This window comes from Ptychodera flava, chromosome 8, assembly GCF_041260155.1.
Source record: "Ptychodera flava strain L36383 chromosome 8, AS_Pfla_20210202, whole genome shotgun sequence".
NCBI classification, from domain to species: domain Eukaryota; kingdom Metazoa; phylum Hemichordata; class Enteropneusta; family Ptychoderidae; genus Ptychodera; species Ptychodera flava.
The window spans coordinates 13,032,208-13,053,862 of NC_091935.1; the positions used below are offsets into that span (position 1 = coordinate 13,032,208).

The window sequence follows — 21,655 nt, forward strand, 5'->3', positions numbered from 1 at the left end:
AGTAAGCTTATGACATTAGAGTGACGCAATACATTTGATGAAAACCAAGGAAAACAAAAACTTTGAAGCGAGCGATTTTCATTGATTAGGTTTTAACCCCAGTAGAGTATTGAGCATTGTGGGTTCTGATAATGTTACATACACAGTCGAATTTATCCATCGCACACCTGGAGATGGTGATTTATATTCATGACAGAAATCTTTTTGAATAGTGATTGAAATCCGCGTCCTTTGAGAACCATGTGGTTTGAACAGACATGGATATAAACCACTGGTTCTTTCGGGAAATCAAAGAATGCGTTTTTATTCTCCGGTTATTTTTATTCAAGTTAACTAAGATGACCGGGAAATCCTCGTATGCCTCATTTAACTTCGCTTGACACCTTCGATAATCTAAGGAAAGGCTTATGTGGATTAAAGATAAAGACATGGTACATTTCTTCGTTGTGTGTTATATCTGTACTCGTTTGCTGTATCAAACATTAATTTAACCTTACTGTAAAGTAACGGTGATCGCAAGCCGCCCTATTTACACAACCTATGGGAGAGATTCCGGCTTTCGTGAAAAGGTGACGAACTGTAAAATTTGCAAGTAATGTCAAGAATAAGGGATTTCTCATAAGAATCAAATACGACAAGTACAGCTTTTCCTCCCAGTTGTCATATCAACTGTGCCAAACTTAGAAATCCGTTCTAACTTTTCGACCATCGTATAGTATACGAATGCTATTAAGATCATGGACATACAAAATAAGATGCACTGTGACAATAAATACAGTCTGGATAAGCCACTTTTTGGGAACAAAATGTTCAAAAAGAATTTCCACTTGCAAGCGTATGCAGATCTGTCACTAGACACAGGCGTCTGATCGCATTGATCTCCAAATCACAGTCCCTCTATAGTGGATAGAGGGACTGTGTCCAAATGCATCAACGAAGGTCGGGAATTCGTTCTACATCTCGAATGCCGCGCTTGTTATCTACACTTACGCTTGAGATAGGAGCCGAGTGTCAACACCAGTCCTTGTTATTCGCAACCAGTCCTGACATAAAATAATCAATACAATCCAGTTTGCCGGAGACTCTCAAATGTGCTTTGGTGGAATTTAAATGACATTTCGATAAGATCGCCCCTATCACCTGAGGCAAGCAAGAAATGCGGCTGCTGAATGTTTGAAGCGTATACGTGGCTAATTATTAACGCTGACAGTTTTATTGTCGATACAGTACTACTAAAGACCCGCGTTGTTTTCAGCTTATGTGCTAAAGTGGGAACGACCTTTCGTGAAAATCCGATGCTTTGGATTTTAACAACTCCCCGCCTATAATTGGAAAGCTACTTCGAGTAACAGGACACTCGTTCGATGGTTATTATCAGAATCGAAAGACGGATGATGTCAGAATCAGTCCCGTGTTACCATGGTTTCAGCTATTTGTGAGAGCGGAATATTCATCTTCAGCATACTGGTTACTAATCTAATAAGATTTTTTTCTACTTGAATAATCGTATTGACGAAACAGCATGCTCCCTCACAAGAAAGCGATTAAAACATGATTTTATAAGGTTTTTCTCTCAGCTGTGGCATATTCCAATGCTGAGATAGAGCGAGACCCTGAACATAAAGCTAAACTTTGAAAGCAAACTCTTTGGAATAAAGAACACACATACTAAAATCGACAAAATCGAATGTCATTCGCAGGCCGTAAAGAAATATGGCAATTGAGACCGAACGAAGTGTTGTAGTTCAGACGTGTAAAGATGTAATTTGTATTTCACAGGAAAGTCAAACTTGGCGTGTGTAGTATCAAAGATACCATGGCGGTCTCATCACAGTTTTATTAATGCGATCACGTTCATCTTGACTCTACACATTCATTGCCAAGCACAAGATAAGAACAACATTACATCCTTGAGCGGAACAACACGACAAGATAACGTCTAATCCTTTTCACACAGATTGACGCTCATAAAGACATAAATCTCACCACTGGACACTTCACCGACTCTGATACCTTAACGCTATGGGGAAAAATAAAAGTGTCGCTTTTCGAAAAACTGAGACGATGATTTTTTGTAAGAGCTTTAAAATGAGCCCCAATAAGTGGCAGATCAGAACAGAATTGTAAAAGTTTGAATATCTGTCTCCGAGGCACATTCTACCTTACCACAGTTCAAGTAAAACTATAGTTTGATTAAATCGATTGTCAAAATCCCGTATGACGTTTAGGTAGAATGTTAAATATTGGTAAATTTCAGGTAATATGTTTCACTAGTACCAAAGTTTGCAAGACGAACCCTGATTATTATTCTTAACTTGTTGAGAGAATGGTTAAAAGTGTCATTGAAGAAAGTTTGAGCAAAAGTTTAAGCCTTCCACTTTCGAGGAGCATACTACCTTAAACTATGTTTACCACGGCCGTTGTATTTTGGTATTCATCTGACTTGTTACACATGCTTGACATCTGTAAGATAAATTTCTCTCGGATATTTACTGTCTAGTGTGTTTCAATACAAGCTGACGTCAACTGCACTGTATTAGAGTGACCTTGACCATCACGGTGTCTGCAGGCTATGATATGTGGCAAAATCATGCACTGAATATTCATGGAATTCAGTTTGTTCTTTGACCATCTGAGAAATATCAATAATTCTTTCGATGATAATTAAGAATTCTCTGAAATATCCGGAAATCAAAATCTTGGGCTTTCCAATCAAGGAAATCATGTCCTCCAAATTTTATTCTCAAAGGTGGATAATATAGATACACACAAAGGGGTTTGTAAGGGCCAGAGACATTTAAACGCAAATAAAATTATTGTAATAACAATAACTGTGAATTGTCTCACATCGATAGAATATATATATATATATATATATTACATTTTAAGGGATCAAACTTACAACCGTGCACTGAAAACAATTATGGAAATGTGATATTACCCTCTTAATTAATTTTGGTTGCAAAGAAACACGAGCATAATCCAACGGAGTAAATGTGTGAAATCAATATACTTTCGTATAATTCAGTTCTAATTTGGTCATGTCTATCCGTGTTTTACTACGTGAAGAATCCAGACACGAGTCTTTTTTTCAAATTGCACTCCGGGGACTAGAGACAGGATAACGTCTAATGCATGCGTAGTGGTGCCGCTGTTTTCGTATTAGTTACAAAGCAATGACTGACACAGAAATGCTGCGCATTGCTAAACCTGGCATCAATATTTCTAATGATTTAAATTATTCCATTGTTTTCTCTGACGTGGCGGCATCTCAGAGTAGCCCCGGTGGACTGACAAACCATGCAATTTCCTGGATTCGCATAATTTGCAAGTCACGGTGGAGACTTGGCGAGGCAAATGCCATTAATCTACAAGAATACTCCTTAATTTCCCGTGAGGGCAATGCAAAAGTTTCGAGAACCCACTGGTCGACTTATCACACGTTCCCAACATTTGTTTGTTGTCGCCAGCTTTCAGAAATAAATGAATACGGTAAACACTCTCGACTGTAAGATCACGAATTTCCTAGCTGGCGAAAACCAATTATTGCAACGGAGCTGGGGGTTTTTCGCCTGTTCATTTCTACCATTGCCTCCATCTCCTTTTCGAATAAACTAAATAATGCTCGCTGAAACCAATTATCTGAGTCTAGCTCACCGAGAGCCTTGGAATTTTGTGGTTTTTCACTCGACAATAGCGGACGTACTTCTTAACAAAACCTACGCAATAGAAGATCATTATATTGAAGTTGTCGGTTTATATTGCCATGTGAACAATGATGACATCGCGATTTGTATAAGGATCACGTTTTTTTTGCAATCCTAAGGAAGTTCGTCACGTCTTTATCAATATGTTACAGACCTCACTATTTTTTCTGTAAAAGGCCTTCGAGCGCTTACGCATTATGAATGATAGCTGAATATGTCTGATAACAATGCTTCGAAGGGCTATTGAAGGCTGTATTAAAATTATCCAAGTCATCATGCGCACCTGCTCTCTCTTGTTATTTCAAATGACATACGACATTTTTGCACTTATGATTGTAGAGCGGATTAAAAACACACGGTAGACATCAACATGAAATATGTTGGAAGGAGATACGAGCCTCGTCAATGAAAGACTAACACTTTTACCTAAGCTTTCCGCCGGAAATTTAAAATTTTCAACCATTCTCTTTCAAAAAAGACAATAAAACTCGGGGGTCACCTTGCAAACTTTGGTACTAGAGAAAAAATCACCCTATTGCTCATCGATATCTAAAATTCAAAATGACCGTTTTCCTGTGTTATCTATATGTGGAAATAATTATGATTTTTACAAAAAAAGGAGGTGAAAACTTTATTTACTCCGAGAACTTCAAAATGAGCTCACACAAGCAGTAAACCAGAAAAGTATAATGAAAATTTGAGAGTCCGAATATCTACCCCCGAGGCGTCTTATACTTAAAAGCATCTTTCTTAAGACGTGCGACAGTAATATTTTGAGGAAAATAATGCACTGACTGAAAACTGCTTGAATATTAACACTGCTCAATGCTTTATGTCTTCCCTGAATTTGACATGATCCAGGGTTGTCCGTTGCCCCGCGAACACGTATGTAAGAACTGCAGACAGCCATTAACTATTCATGATTATGAGAATGTAAGACAAATTGCAAAATTTATGTTGTCCTATGTTTTTAAATATTTAAAATACTTCCGCAATTCTCCAAAATGCAAGTTTGCAATACTTTATTGATTGATTTATTGATTGATTGATTGATTGATTCGAGTGGCTCTTTTAAAGAAACAAAGAATGAATGTGGATGCAAAATTCAAACGATTGTTAACCAAAACGATTGGCATGCTCTGGAAAGTGGTAATAAAAAAAACAGGGACTGTAGTGAGAAAAGTAAATAACATAGATGGATAAAAATTGTCAACGTATCTCAATATCCTAAGAAGAGTTGAGAAACATGTAAGTTAAAATAATAAAATGTACCGTACTTTGTCAATTAGCATCATTTGAGACCTTGGATGTGTTTATGCATAGACACTTGAGGGTCTATGGTTTATGGCATTTTGAAATATTCTTAGAGAAGGGGAAAAGACATGCTAACTTAGCGCAAAGGAACAAACACAAAGTAGCCGATGTCTTGGTTTTTGATTTCTGCCTGGAATATATCCAGTCGACGCAAGCATTAAAACTCTCAAATCTTTTCGAGACGTACTTTTAAAGCCCGACCACATTTTAATACCCGGATTTATAATGAATTGTAATGTATCTGCATTATTGAGTTCATAATTGATCTGATAGGACAACAAATGTGATATTTGATATTTTCATGGTATTATGTTTCATTAATTTTTTTTCACGCAAGATTTGCTGAAATGTAACGTATAAGCACAACAAGTGTATTAGGTTTGAAGAAGAATGTAAATGTTTAAATTTAATAAAACAACAAAAAATACTGAAAAAATACATCTAAAGTTACAGGTTCAATTGAGTTTTTTTTAAAAGGAATGTCGTTCATTTCTAGACATTGGAGTTGCGGCAAATGCGGCTTTTCATTTTTGAGGTTAGAAGTCAAACAAAAGTGACAATTGTCCTCTAGCTGTCGGTACATGAAACGAATCGAGACAGCGTGACATTGTATGATTTAATACTGTAACATTCAATTGTATCAATTTCAACATCTTTCAAAATTAAGATATTTCTGTCCACTTTGATTCGCTGCATACACTAACAACATAATACTTGGAAAGTCATACACAGGTCAAAAGCTACGATTAGCTTGATATGAAAACACTAAATAAAACACCGACGAGCATTAAATTTTTATACATTGGACAGATTGATAAAGAAAATACATCATCTTTTATGGGAAAGTCGTAATAAAAAAGAGGATTGAAAAACTAATTAAATGCGAAAGCCAAGCTTGAAACTCATTAAATATATATATTTGCTCATATCACTACCGATGGATTTAGCTACCTACCGCAATTAACCTGTCGATGAGCCCAGAAATTCCGTGTCCGTTTGCAGCGCATCGCCTCGGTATAAACGCGCCAGTGGTCGATATCAAACACTCCATACAAATATATTCTACCTCGATTTCAATTACCGTGACCGGAGGGACTAAAATGAATACATATCAATACACTAATGCGTTCATTTCGAGTGCAATGAATGAGGTCGACGATGATTTATCTGGATAATGTATTTATCACTTATGACTTCATAGTTTTTAATAGTCTCAACAATTCACGGCTTTATTGCGGAAGAATTACTTTTAAATTAACTTTTTTCGCGCTTTACTCTCTCTAATAAACGAAAAATATGGAGACACTGTCATTATCCCATTTGCGATTCCTTTAGGCAGTCTATGCGATAAGCGATGGTCCTCAGGCAAAGAAAATCGCCTGAGGTAAAAATATTTCAAGAGGAAGGCGACAGGGTTGAGAAAGACTTTTAAACTTTGTGTTTTGTTTACTTCAACCACAAATAAGTGTGCGAGAGGAGGACCAGACAGAACTTCACCAAATATTCACTAGTTTACATAGTAAATATTGCAAATATATCACGATTACTTTAAGTATATTCCTCAACAGCATGCTACGCAAATGTATTTTTGAAACTTTGACAGCATATCATTTGTTAAATTTTGGTATATTTACATCCAAAAATGCATAAATAAATTACAGTACTATCCTTAATTACTTTCGCATTATATTTACGTTAGCTGTATAGAAAATTTTTGTAAGGGGAGATGTAACCGCCAACCATTCGTGACTTTTGACATTAAGCAAGTGGTATGAATATATGGAAACAATTGACAGAATGATATTGCCGATACTGTAACAATTGCACTAGAACGCTCTCAAACATTTTATGAACTTATCCCTGTGATATACCTACACTTTACACTTGTAATCGTCACGCTCCGCTCGACAATGCCAAGATCAAACCTGTTAAAACAGTATGATTTGCATACTGAACACGCTGTCCCGATGATACTGTACCGTGATATGACTTGATTTCCCTGAATTAATCCACAAAAAAACCTTACATAAAGTCAAGCTGTGGTGCATAGTTGACAGTAATTTTAAATTTCGACGACGTTTTTATTATTTTTGTTCTGGAAAACAGTTACATTTTGTCCTCTTCTGTCCAAAGTATCTTGAAACAAAAAGGATTAGCTTTGTACGCACAATTGCATACAATGTATAATGTACAGTGTTATAGCTGACAAAAATTCCAGTGCGCCTACAATTCTCTGGTCAACGGTGACATTGAACATGACACACGTACAGGCTGTGCACACAAGTTAGACACTAGACATTTTGACACGATTTAGAAACATAACAAGGTCCAGTATTTGATAAAGAGACGATACTCGAAAATACATAAGTCATTACAGCCAAATTGGGTTAATGACTTATAATCATCACGATTGATTTGAATCGAATGAATCCACTGTTCCATATGTAACACTTCCCTCACACCATCATCCTTTACACACGCTATACATGCCGTCTAAATCATGTTGTATCTTGGAGCGCACCAGTGTCAAGCCGTCATACCAATATTTTCAGTGCCGGGAGTCTGTACATCTAGCCACCACTTGTGCACATTTTTGGCAGGATGTGCTCACTCTTTTCGAAACACCTGACATCACTTCTTGCTTTAGGGAATACATTTATCTTTCTCTCGCGGTTGGCTATGTCTGTTTCATTGTGCATGTTGGCTTTTACTTGTACAGTACATGTCGTTTATGTTACTTGATAATCTACACATTTTGTTTTGACAGTGCGACTGGAGATCATGCATGACAGTAACTGATAATTTTTTATCGTATGTAGCTTTGTTATCAAGTCAGAAGATTACTTCTTATCGAGAACGTACACGGTACATACACGGAGAGTTAAACCTAGGTTTTATAACTTGACTTGTTTGTTCATCATAGGCTCGCGAACGTGTGATACATTTTGTAATGAGCCCGGGAGATGATCGCTACAGCATATGTTTAAAAGATGCCCTGGCCAATTGCCGTTGATAACCGTAGAGAGACCAGCGAATCAACTCGTCAGGTCACTTGAGAGGTAATTTGAGAGCTATCGTCTGCCATGTGACTTATCGTTCTTATCAGTTCACTTGACAAGCTAATTAAACCGTTAATTAAAATATAAGCTAGGGATTAGACTGGAACGCCGTAACGATGTATGGTAACATTTCATGAATTCTAGAATTGCTGTACGCGTTCTGTTTATGGATCCTGGCAAGTGAAAGACGTTGCATTCTACCACAATGTAATAGTTTCTTATGTCTAGTGCCATTAGTGTACAGAGCCCCCATTCGGAACGAAGACGTACATGTGAAATTTGGAATTCTTGGGTCCAGTTTAGGTGGATAATTACAGAGATATATGTCTTTCTTTCCAGTTGCCCTTACTTATAATATGTATAACTCGTATATTCCTAGCAGTTTATTTGCCAAAGCGTGGGTGATAGAGATAAGGCTTACTTTACTATTGAGTTAATCAGACAAAGTTAGGGAGCGTTAGGTTATTACGGCCGGGGTTGGACCGGCCAAATCCGGGGGGGGGTACCTTAAATTTGAAAACTGCAAAGGGGGGGGGGGGTCATGTATTTTTCAAACAGCTCAGAGGGGGGGGGGGTCACTTAATTTTCATTTGTATCCATCCCGTCAAAAAGCAGTTTCAGTGTTCAGAAATATTCTGGGAGATAAAAATGATACGCTGCATGATTTTATTCTCTGAAGTCATTTACCTATAAATCTGAATAAAAGTATAATTATCTGTCACATGAACATCTTGACTAGGCAACTCTGAGGCTTGTCTTATTGTAAATCGAGCTCACTGAGGGCAATGAACAATTCATATTACTTACATATTAGAGATATAGCAAGTTTTGTCAGGGAAATTATTTAACAGTTACCTGTAGACTACTAGTACCATGAAAAGTGAAATTATACTTTTAGGTGAAATTCCAATATCATAATTGTTGTCAACATCTGAACTTTCAAATACCCTATTTGAATCAAGTACATTTGTATCAATTATCAAACACCTATAAAAGCTCAAATTAATTTAGTCTAGCTTTGTAAAAAAATTATTCATAGCTTTCTCATAGACTCCAATGTATTGTGAATTAACATTTTGGTGAAATTCCAAAATCCAATTTCTTGCACACATATCCATTTGTAACCACCCTAGTCTAATCAAGTACATTAATATTAATAATCGAGAGTACATAAACACACAGATTTACCTATTTTTGTATTTGAAAAAAAATTATTCATAGTTTCCTCATAGACTCCCATGTGTAGTGGATGGACATTTTCAGTGAAATTCAAAAATGCACCTTTAACCATCATATTCTAATCAAGTACAATTATGTTAATTATTCAACGTCTGTATATGCACAAGTATAGCAAGTTTTTCATTGGAAAAAAAATATTCACAATTTTATCATAGACTCCCATGTATAGTTGATGAACATTTTTGGTGAAATTCTAAAGTCAAATTTTTTGTCCACATACCAGTTGTAACAACCCTATTCATTAATTAAGTACATTTATGTCAATTATCAAATATCTATAAATGCATAGATATAGTTTTGTATTGAAAAGTATTACATAGTTTTCTCGTAGACTACCATTTATAGTGACTCAACATTATCAACAGCTGATTATCAATTAAATCCAAATATCAAAATTTTGTACACACACGCTTGTGCAAAAATATTGCGATCCACCTGTAATTTCTGTCCAATCCCTTTGAGGGGTAATTTCAAAATACTAGCAAGTCAGAAGGGGAAATTTGAACATTAACACCTTGTGAGTTTGTAAGGAGGGTCATTTAAAAAAATCTCAGAATCTTGTTTTTGAGAATATACCCCCCTCCAGAGGTGTATGTGAGTGAAACTTTCCTCAAGCAATGGGGGGGGGGGGGTCATCAATTTTTTGGTGCAATGGGTAGGGGGGCTCACTTATTTTAACTGATGCGCAGGAAGAATTTGCCGGCCCACTCCCGGCCATAATAACTGAACGCTCCCTTAATCGCTTTGAATATTATTAATATTACTCCAACATATAGTGAAAAACCTAATATCTGATGCCAAGCCAATACAGCATAACCCAACATGTTATACGAACTTATAGGTAATATTATCCGATCCAAAGTGTAACGTTATGATGCCGTGCTACTGGTGTTAACAGTTTACATTTATTTTCATTGGTCAATTACGGCCACGTGACTGATATTAATATTCGATGTATGGGACTATCCAATCCAGTGACCAATAAAACAGATATTAATCACTAATTTTACAATAAAACACATAATCACCAATATTAAAAGCATAAACTTGCATTCATTTGATCTTGTATACGCAAAATCTCAACTAATTCGGGTCACTTTAAATCGTGTATTTTGTCGTGGATTTTTGATTTACATTTACATTCACAGTTGGCTTGCTTCTCGTCCTTATCAATCAATAAACGCTGGTGGTCAGCGTCTCGTCCTTAATTCCTTCAATAACGCAATATTACCGATATACATTGTATACTATTGGTTGAATGCATGGTTTTACGTGCCCAAGAGCAGGTGACAATTTGCCCGATGCTAGGAGGTCAAACTGTCTCCTGCTGCGAGGGCACATATAAACCCATGTATTCAGGCAATAATATTTTTATCACATGCCTCTTCATAGTAAAAAAATTTTACCATTATCGACAAGTATCAAACATATTAATGAAACTATATAGCAGTGCGCGCATGGATATTTTACATCTGGTGTTAAGCGTCTACTATGACGTCGAAAACGTCGAAGGGCTTCACCGAGGCGAGTAACTATCGGACCGGGTAACTATGGAAACCGGTCCGTACATCGTTCATACGGCCCGCTAACTCCCCGGATGTTCCTATTCAAATCGATGCGCCGATTTGCACTCACATCGAGGCATGCAATAATAGATTTAGGCATGCAATAATAGATTTAGGGGTTGCACATTTCAGGTAGATAATTCTCTATATGGTACTATGTGTACATGCATTGACCCTTCGTAGCGGGATATTCAACATCTGATAAATAACACAAGTAAAGCATATTAATCGAGTATGAGCGTTTATGTTTGATTTTGTTTATTTGGCAACTATTTACTTACCCTGGTAAACAGACGTCTCATTTTCTTCGCCTTCAACTGTACTTTCTTGGTCTGATTCCAAACCCTGAAAGTCAAAATGATAGAGGAAGTACTCTTACAGGTGTGACCGCAGAAACAGAAATATCATATGTGCCATGCAATAAGCAGTAATTTTCCAACTGGAAAATTGATTTTCAAATGTTAAGTGTTGTCGCAAAATACATCGCAATATAGTCCATGACTTCATATAGACTATCAACAAGGACATCGACCACAATATTTACAACGACAGTAGAGAATTTCTTTTATCGTATTTCTTCCAACCAATTCTATTTTGCCCAACAGTCTTTTGAATGCAGGGGCAATGTAATAAAAACGCTGTCAGACATTCAAAAAAATTCAAATTTCAAGCAGTCGGAGACGAAGACGTGTGGCTTGGAGCGCCGACTTCTTTGCCATGTGGGTAGATAACGTAGGTATGGAATTCAAATCCGATGAAATAGTGCTGGAATTAGACAGTAAACGGTAAAATATTGAACCTTTCATTTGTCATAAGTTAAAAGATGTTTATGTACCCTTATGCGCCATGATATTAACAGACGGACGTATATGTTGCAGTCTTATTTCATGCAATCGAAACAAAGGTGCAAAGTCCACTATAGATTATCATTTCTCAGAAGATTGAGACAAATGAATCCCCACTGTACGTTCTAGCTGTGAACGTCAAGGAAAATCGACTGAGCACAGGACTTAAATTCGGATGTGGAGTCTTGACCTTTGCCATGGACTGCATATGGCTTCTTCTCTAACACTACCAATAAATCAACGAGATAAGACTATTTCCGATTGCATTCACCTGCGGTTTGTTTGATAAGAGATAATTACTGGATAGGCTGAGTCCATAATTTATCCGCGAAGACGCTGCGCGGAATAAGGACTGTCATCAAATAACCAAAGAGGTGTTCATTTCTGACCGAACACCCTCTGATACCATGTCGATGTCAAAATTTACAAATCTACGTTAAACGATTACAGCTATTGGGGTTGAAAGAAACCAGGGCTCACTTACGAGGTAACATATGGTCGTAGTCAAATTTAAAAGCTACTGAAAAGAGATATGTGAGTGTAATGCTTACTAATATATTATGTTTTTGTCATTTTCGTTTCGACTATTAAGTTTTCAAATTGGATTGTTAATCCCTGCCCTTATATACATTATTTCACTTAGGAAGCAGTTGATAATGTGCCAAATGTTATACATTCGGTAGATCGAATTTGATGCTGTGTAGCTTAAAAGATATCCCTTGCACTTCAGAGTCTCCGCGTTGTCATGCATGCAGTAACCAAGCTTCGATGTCACGAGGCGGGAGCTAAATCCCCAAAGCAGGCTTAGATATGCAAATGAGCGTTAGCGCGGTCGGAAAGATTTTCCAAACTTTGTAAATGACGCACATTTCGTAAACGTTAGGTAAAACCCTCACTGACTTTTCAGGATTACGATCCTTTCACACACTGAATTTTTTTATTATTTTTTTCATTTACAGATTAAATTTGCAAAAGTCGAATGTTGCTGAATACAAATTTGTCAACGTGGAACATTACATATGATAGATGGAAGGAACAGCAGGAATCTATATAGTGTTCACTGTATATTATGAGAAAAGTATTTCGTTTGTTCCCTAAACACTACTTAGCGAAGAGGAGAAACGCTTATTCCACTACTGGTTCTCTTTCTCATCCTGTGTTCTCTTCTTGAAGACCATCTGTACCGCCCTAACGTAACTGTGACTGCCTTTCAGGGTCTTGGCTATCGTGATATGGTTGGAGCCTTTGGACATTTCCGATCTTGTCGACTCGTTCGGCCTCGCGAAAAAGGGGAAGTCATTTTGCCTAATATCTCTATGACTGTCACGTTTTGCGTCAATAATGTATAGGAGTTATCCCTCAGGGGTAATCTTTTATCGATGTAGTGAAGCACACATCGCGCTGTAAATTTTGATGAGTGGGGGAAGTTTAAATGATGTGGAAAGAGAAAATCGAGAAGAAGGGTTAAGTATATACAAGGGCAGGCTTTGGGTCATTTCGTAATCGTTTGTCACTCAAAGGTAACTATTCATTGGAGTAGTCAATTATTAATGGAAACAGTTGTGTGCCTAAATTTAACCGATGCTCAGTTCTGGTATAACTTCACTCCTGGAATAAAATATGCGAATCCGCTGGCAATAGAAAATGGTAAACTTCAAACGAGTAGAACTCTTTGTAGCTAGCGTACACCTCGTACATCTTCATCGCCGAATGATACTGATCAGACGAAGGGCGACTCCTTTAAAGTTCAATTTGAAGTAGATGAGATATTTTCTGAAACATATTCTTGACGATGTGCTCGCAAACTTGGGTCACAAAATAATCGCGTCGCTTATTGGATAAGACATGTTTCAGAACGTTAACAACGCCATTTGGATTATCAGATGTCACTCATTACAAGTTGGACCGAGAACACAGGGTGAATTTTTATACCAGTTGCTACCCAACAAGAGTAGTCTTGTTTTGCATGTTCTATTATTCATGCAATATATGTAAAAGTAGTGCAACGGTTGTATATGTTAGCCCAATATCTTCCATGATATGTGCATAAATGGAATTACATAATTGAAGCGAATAAAGCCAGTTATGTTGACGACAGTAAACCTTCCGAAAGCGGATCCATTATTTGGTGTAAAAGTTACTCTTACATGAAATGTTATTTTCTGAAAAACAAAATGTCTTGATCCTAAGTGAGGTTTTTATTGTACTACAATGCAAATTTTCAACAACAAATAGCAATGCGTGCATGATGCATAAAATGGTAAAATTGGATTAGCCAGACCACTGTCATTTAGATGAGGACATGTATGAATAATGATAGTCGGAGTTATCTTGTGGCTAATGGCAAATTACATTATATCAGTTATTGATGGCGCCAATACAGCCACCTGACTGATGGAGACATGAAAATGACAGGGGTATGTTCGCGATATAGCACAGGTTCGAACACGCGAGAGCTCCCTGTAAGAGAAAAGTCCTTTTTAACGTTTAACGTCAGAATTACTAAGTACTGTGTTATAACACACAAGCAAACCACCTCGGAGACGGGTATAGCACTCGGTTTTAATCCGTCCACTCCATATACGAACCCGCTATCGCTCGTACATATATGTTGTGCACCCTCGCACCCTCAAAAATGAACATTCAGCGTTCAGACTTCCACACGCTGATCGCGGTGTCGTCCTTTGCTGTTCAACTACGCCTGGTGACAAAACCAATACTCTTATTAAGCATCACGTTGAATCGGACAAAATTGTTATCACTGGTAAAATTGCAGTACGTCTGTTTTGGTTTGATGATCCCTTTGTTTTCCGACCAAAGACACGGAACCGCTGAAATATTCAAGTTACGCAAATGTACCTGGTTTTTAATATATTCATTGCTACCAGCAGATATCAATTTGCTTGAAAATGAAACGAATATCGAATTCATCATTCTAATTCATATCGCTACGGCTATATTAGTTCTTTTGTCTATATGTTAATTCACAGAGAGTAGTTTCTCTTCTGTCCATAGTTAATTACATACATGAGGCGCAGCATGATTTTTATGCCAAGTCAACTTGCTATCGTTTTCAATGGATCACATAACGAAATGAACCGGCTTCTAATTACCCATGAAAGTTGATCCTGAGTGGACAGACGTATGCCCTCCCTTGGAATAAATTCAAAACCCTATTCATAGGCCTTTATGGTCTGTTGATATATGTAGACAACAATTTGCAAAGCAAAGGTGGATCTTAAGGTAGTTCGTGCCTCGAAAGGGAAAGTCTTAAACTTTTGCTCAAACTTTCCCTGAAGAATCTTTCAACCATTTTTTTCAAAATCAAGAATAAAAATCGCTGGTCACCGTGCAAATTTTGGTACCGAGGAAACAAATAACTCAAGATTTACCGATATTTAAAATTCAAAATGGCCGCCATCCCTGTGTTAACTCTATGGAGATAAACAAAATTTTCGAATTTCGAAAAAACTAAGCAATTGAAAAGTTTTCTTACACCAAGAGCTTTACAATGAACCCCCACAAGTGGTATATCAGAAAAGAAATGTAAAAGTATGAGAGTCCAAATTTGTGTCCCCGAGGCGCGTTCTACCTTAAAAGAATAAATGGCCGTGAATTGGGAGCTCTTGTTTCCAATAGTGAAACTGCGAATCATCGGGAAGAGTGAACTACACTTGGTTACCGTTCGGAAGGGTGATATCAGTATCTGCTCATTGGGTTTTTGGGAGTAGCGGGAGTATAGTTACACATTTATTGAAATTTTCAAGCGTGGTACGAAACAAAAGGTCAGACATGGGTTGTGACAATTTTTCCACACAAAAAGAACATAACAGTTGTTTTGACGTGGGTTTCAAGAGCAGGGCTGTTCAAACTTCATGGGGTTAGTCTTAACAGTTTTTTTTTGTATTTGAAGGTCAACGTACATGGAAAATATACCATGTTAAATGGTCATTAAAAACAACGTCGTAAGGAGTCGCGGGTTGTCTTTTAATATGATATTGTGTAAGTTGAAATCATTTCATGTCTGCTGGTTATTTTATTTACAGGAAATGAAAAGACACACACAATTCAAAAGATACTATTGTCAAATCTTTCATTTCCGTCGACGGCAAGTTCATCGACCCTACAACCCAATCACCATGGTATGTCCATCGATTACGCAAGTTCTATCGATACAAGAGATTTTACGTGGTATCATAGGACGAAAATATTGTCAGTACAATTTCACATTGTTACTGGTCCCCTGCCCTCCAACTCGCTTGAACAGGATCACACAAGAAATAGAGACAACACATTTCAGTGACCTTTGCGGAAGGCTTTATATGAAGCATTTACTAAATCTTCGAAAACGTTTTGGTCACAAAGTCGGTACCGTAACCTTTTTCTTTAGTCCTTTAAACGCCCTCCGAAATACTGACTATCCAGTGGAACATCACATTGCTAGTAAATCGGTAAGAAATTTTTGTTAGGCTATTCGCCCCTAAAACTCTGTATGTTTGTCTGTTTTGCTATTTATTTGTCCATCTCTTTTGAAGAACGCGTAACCCTCTGTGATCACACTGTCCTGGGATATCCTGATTAAAATTAACATTCTTCGATAGTGTCTGTACTTTCTCATTTTTGACAGAAGACTGTGCAACAGTTGTTTCTATCTTTGCAGGGGTCACGATGACCTTGCGTCACTCACATGACGCTCGCCAGGGTACCCGCTGAGAATTTTCCCACTAATGTCGTCTGCGGTAATACTCTAGCAATACTAACTTCATTAACTCCACACCGGTGCAAGGCGATATCATGCCGAGAAGAATACAAAGGAACATTAAAACAGGGCCTGTGAGTGACAATGCTTTCAGAGCCTTGTGGGATATTATAAGAGAGTGGATAATTGTGACAGCTACGCAATAAAAACGTTATCTTAATGCAAATAAAACGCACAAATTACATTCAATTTTGAAGTGAATGCCAAATATTAGATTGTGCATGACGTTGCAGCCCATCAAAGGTTGCAACTATTCGTAACCCACTTTTAACGAGGAAGTTATTTTTAAGCCAAATAAAGTTAAAGTAATTGTTTTCATGTCACAATTTTGTATACTTTGGTCGTTATTAGAAGGATATGTAATATAATCTTGACCGAGAACCCTGTAATTTACCGCCATCAAGATGTTATTGAGTCACTTATTGGAAGACCTCCTTTTATGTAATTCCGCTGTGCATAGAATATAAACCCCACTCTATTGTTCTGGTCAGCTCGCGTGTCAGTTCCATCGATTTTAAGGCGAAGAAACCAACAAGGGATCTTAGAACAACAACCGAAATGAAATCCCATAAAAAAACATAATACTGTTCTCTGTGTAAGGAGAGAAAGGGAATATTTTCCGATAATGTGGTTGTTTAGGATAGCGCTTTAGGGAAACCGTTTGGTTTTCAGACAACTTACCGCGCCGCTGTTTGTTGTCTAGATGAATGGCTACTAAATACAAAAGCGTAATTGTTCATCCTTTACGTATCGGGTGTCGAGAGTGATATATTATTCCATTGTCGCGGATTGTCGTTCTGTTTGTCTCAGATAGGTGCTAATATCCGGGACTTTTTGCATGGACAGAAATGGTTAGCAAGTTGATTCAATAGCACCGTTTGGTGGTTATTGTATTTCTCACAATTTTCGGAAGAGATCGTCATTTTAATCTGTTCAAATCAGACTTCTCGATTGATTAGCTTGCGGGAGACATTGCAAAAACGTTGTTATTTTTAAAAAAGTAAATGAGTAATGGGCAAATTGATTAGTCAAAACCGTGTCCATTTTAACCGACTTGATCACGCATGTCTACGTGATGGCTTTTGCGACACGAAGAAATTACCAGGATAACTGGATGGCAGCCATATTGGATCGTATCGGGCAACGAGTTTGTATGCACATAAATTGTAGAGCATAACGTGTATACCTTTTAGTGCATTTGCAAATCATTACTTTCTGAATGATGAATTTGACATGAGACAGCATAGCATTTTCTGTAATTTATTGCCTGTCGAATCGTATCATAAAGCACAAAAGTGTACCCATTAACAAAATTGAAATTTCAGAAAGGTATCTGTTTTGATGGGTTGATGTCTGTTGTGCGTCTGGTTTGAGCCTTGTTACAAGTTTTATTATCTGGGAAGGACTGACGCATCAATATAAGGCCAAATTAAAAAAAATATGTAAGCAAAATGCCTCCGAAAATTAGAGTAGTTAGGTCAGAGGAATTTCATTACTTTTGTTAGCTGAGACCCATAAAATAATGTGAACTTTAAAGAATTTGCTCAACATGTTTAGAAAATGTGGGAAAATTTCTAGGGTCGGCGAGTTTTTCTAGGGTAGGCCGGGTTACGGGAAACACACATGTGTTTTATTTGGCGTAACTTGGATTTGTTACACTTTATGCAGCACACAATGCAAATGCAAACTTCTCCTGTCTCGGGTTAAATCGAAGTTTGGTATTTAGGAATCCGTCTCGCGAAATTCGAAGGCTAAGTCAAGTATCATAGGCAAAACACTTCCGAAATTCTATAAGGTTGCCAATATTGAAACGTTAAAAACATAACTAAATTATTAAATAAATAAATTATTTGAAATAGATTCTACTTCGATAGAAATCCATCATTGATGAAAATTAATTTCACTGAAGACCAACGTGTGTTTTGCTTTATTTGGGCCCAAATGTTTAAGGTGCAGGCTAAGCCATGTCTCATGGTTTAACACTTCTCAATGTTTTATTGGGGGCGGTTGATACTGAAACTTCAAATAAATAATATAGCGCAATAAATTCATAATTCATAAATTCATAATTCTAAAAAAATCCCACTTTGATAGAGATAAGCTTACACCATGGAGCAAAAATAACGCTTGTCAAGAATCGTACGTTTTGCGTGGTATGGGGGCAAAGTATAAGGTGTAGGCTAAGTCATGTAACGTGGCACTTTCCAGAAGGCTGTTGATGTTGAACTTCAATAAATATAGTGCAATACATGTATCATCCTAGATAGATCTTCCTTTGACACCGATCCATCACGGCGTAAAAATAATGTGTTTCAAATATCGTATATTTTGTGTTAATGGGCCCATAACTCACAGCTTGCAATTACGGTTTGCCTAACTTGAGCCAAGCATGCTAGCAACATGCTATTCCCACTCTACAGCTAAAAGCTATACCAAGACGCACTTTTGAAGACTTGTAAAGGCATGACGTCACCTATTTAGACCATAGATTACTGATTATAGAGTATGAAATCACAGAGAGAATCGCCTTCACTGCCTGGAGTACAATTAAATTAAATGTGTTCCAATAACATTTTCGGTACTTATAGTTTGTGTTTCTGTTGTTGCGTTGTCCGTGATTGAGAGGCTTCCGTGGGTTAATAAATGCCAATAAACCAATATTTTTAATAGCTGATCTCTGCACTATAGGTTAACTTTGCTCTTTGATCGGGCCCACCGGCAACAATTATTGCAGAAAAGAGCAGTGATAAATGTCAGTTGTTTGACTCCAAAACTTACAATTTACCGAAAATATTTCCCACGACGCGATTAATCTTTAAATATTTACCAGTAAATGAAAAGTCACGACGCTGGCATTTTACTTTTATGCACAGTACATACAAACTAAATTTGATTGTTATATATGTCGGAAATGAGCGATATGTAAGTCAGGCTTCCCTGGGCCAAGGGTATTTGTCGTCGGTTTATTTCAGTGAAAGTTATTTGGACATTCAGGGCCTCAGACATCGAGGCGCCACAATACAATCAAGGATGGCATCACTTGCTATGCCAATTAGAGATGATATAAATTAAAAGCATTTTCAAAGGTGATTTGACACCTGTTATCGCGTATAAGAGTGACGTTGACAAATTCATGTGCCAAGTTTAACCGGTGTGTTTCGTCCAATTTGGAGGTGGTGTTTTATTTTTTCACTCCACGCCGTGTTGAACATTGCAAGTCACTGGGGAATTCGTCTAATACTGATTTATCGTATGTTTTCGAACCGTGATCACCTTCGTGCGTGCCAGGAACTTCAGTTAAACAGCATTGGCAAATTTTATTCTGCCCATGCCTCGTTTGTGTGATATCTATATATATATTAACTGTCGGTCACTTAAAGTTTTAGGAACGGAAGCATAATATGGAAATGTCGTCAAAGTATGCAAAGTCACCCTGCCTCAACTATTTGAAATGTATAATAGGTGACGATTCTGAACGACTTTATGATTTTTTTGCGTATTCGTTTTCTACTGTCAGTCCTTAAGGTAGTGTGTGTCGAAAGTGAAAGACTTAATATTTTACCCAAACTTTCGCTGAGGAAACTTCAAAAAATTCTTATGCGTAATCAATAATAAACATCAGGGGTCACCCTGCAAATTTTGGTACCAGAGAAAGAAAATACCTTTATTTTACCGATTTTTGAAATTCAAAATGGCCGCCATCTCTATGTTCAACTCAGTGGGAAAACTGAATTTTCGATTTTCACAAATTGGAGACGGTGAAAATTTTATTCATTCTAAGAGCTTCAAAATGAGCCAACATAAGTGATAGATCAGAAAAGTATTGTAAATTTTGAGTCCGAATATCTTTCCCTGAGGCAAATTCTATTAAAAGTACACATGTACTGCTTTCGGTCGTTTCATGCCGAGGGAAATGAAATACCCTTTTTTAATCAATCATGGACTAAAATTATACGGTACGTGATATGGTGGTAGTAAATGTAAATACACAGGGCTGAAAAAGTCAACAATGTGTTATTTTCGTCAGGGTACAGTGTGATCAGGCAGTCGTTGGCTCATTTTTTACATTGTCATTTTTGCTATGAGCGAATTCGAACTTCGAAGTATAATTTGTCGCCCATCTGTTCATCATTTTCAAGATATCATACAATATCTTATCACGGCCAGCTATGTAGTGTTCGGTAGTGTGGAACAGAAACGCAATATAAATCTAGAAAACTGCCCTAATTGCTCTCACAGTTTGACAACCTGAAACGTGTTTTAGATGAAGATGTAAAAAAATTGACCGAAAAAAATGTAAAAAGATAGCGGCTAAGTTTTTAAAGCTTTATCCTATTTCGGTTTCGGAACCGTATACGAAAAATTTCGGATGAAGCATCTTCTAATAACGACAGCCCGCTGTTAGAAATACCGCCACGTTGTGCATGCTTTCCTTCCACGTAAAACTAAAATATTGAATTTTCGCTTGAATCACAAAGACTCATGCGACTGTTTAGCGCAGGTAGGCCACAGACCAAACCCCTTACTTGCATACTTTGAGAAAGTTACCCACGAACGACAATCATTTGTGTGTATAGACTAGATAAACATGCAAGTTGCAATTTTTTACAGTTGACGTTCAATTATAAGCTTATGATTTAGGCACATTTCAAGCTTATCTCACATTACACTCCTCCGGGACAGATATTCGGGCTCTCAAACCTTTACAACTCTTTTCTGATCTACCACTTGTGGGTGCTCATTTTAAAGCTCTTAGTGTAAGAAAACTTTTGACCGGCTTAGTTTTTCGAAATTCGAAAATTGATTTTTTCTTCATAGAGTTAACACAGGGATGGCAGCCATTTTTAATTTTAAATATCGGTAAATCTTTGATTATTTGTTTTTCTAGTACCGGAATTTGCACGAGGACCCCCGATTTTTATTCTTGATTTTGAAAGAGAATGGTTAAAAGATTCCTTTAGGAAAGTTTGAGCAAAAGTTTAAGTCTTTCACTTTAGAGGCGCATACTACCTTAAAACACATTTCTGAAACCATATCTTTGTAATCTGTCTCTTAATGTGAATCAGTTCGACTCAGCATCCGTTCAGTTTTTCTCTGACAAATGAAAGACGAGCACTTCACATCAGATTCGTTCGGGCAACGGCAATTTTAGGCAGGATTCACGCTA

At 37.2% G+C, this 21,655-nt stretch overlaps 1 protein-coding gene across 2 annotated transcripts in view; it reads right to left on the reverse strand.

The window, feature by feature from the left end:
• Positions 1 to 21,655, reverse strand: part of LOC139138524 (neuronal acetylcholine receptor subunit alpha-9-like) — an 87,470-nt gene that overhangs the window by 36,307 nt on the left and 29,508 nt on the right. For both annotated transcript variants that reach the window (XM_070706933.1, XM_070706932.1), the window contains exon 2: positions 11,166 to 11,229. In XM_070706933.1, the coding sequence (XP_070563034.1) occupies positions 11,166 to 11,229 (64 nt within the window). The remainder of the gene's footprint in view (positions 1 to 11,165; positions 11,230 to 21,655) is intronic.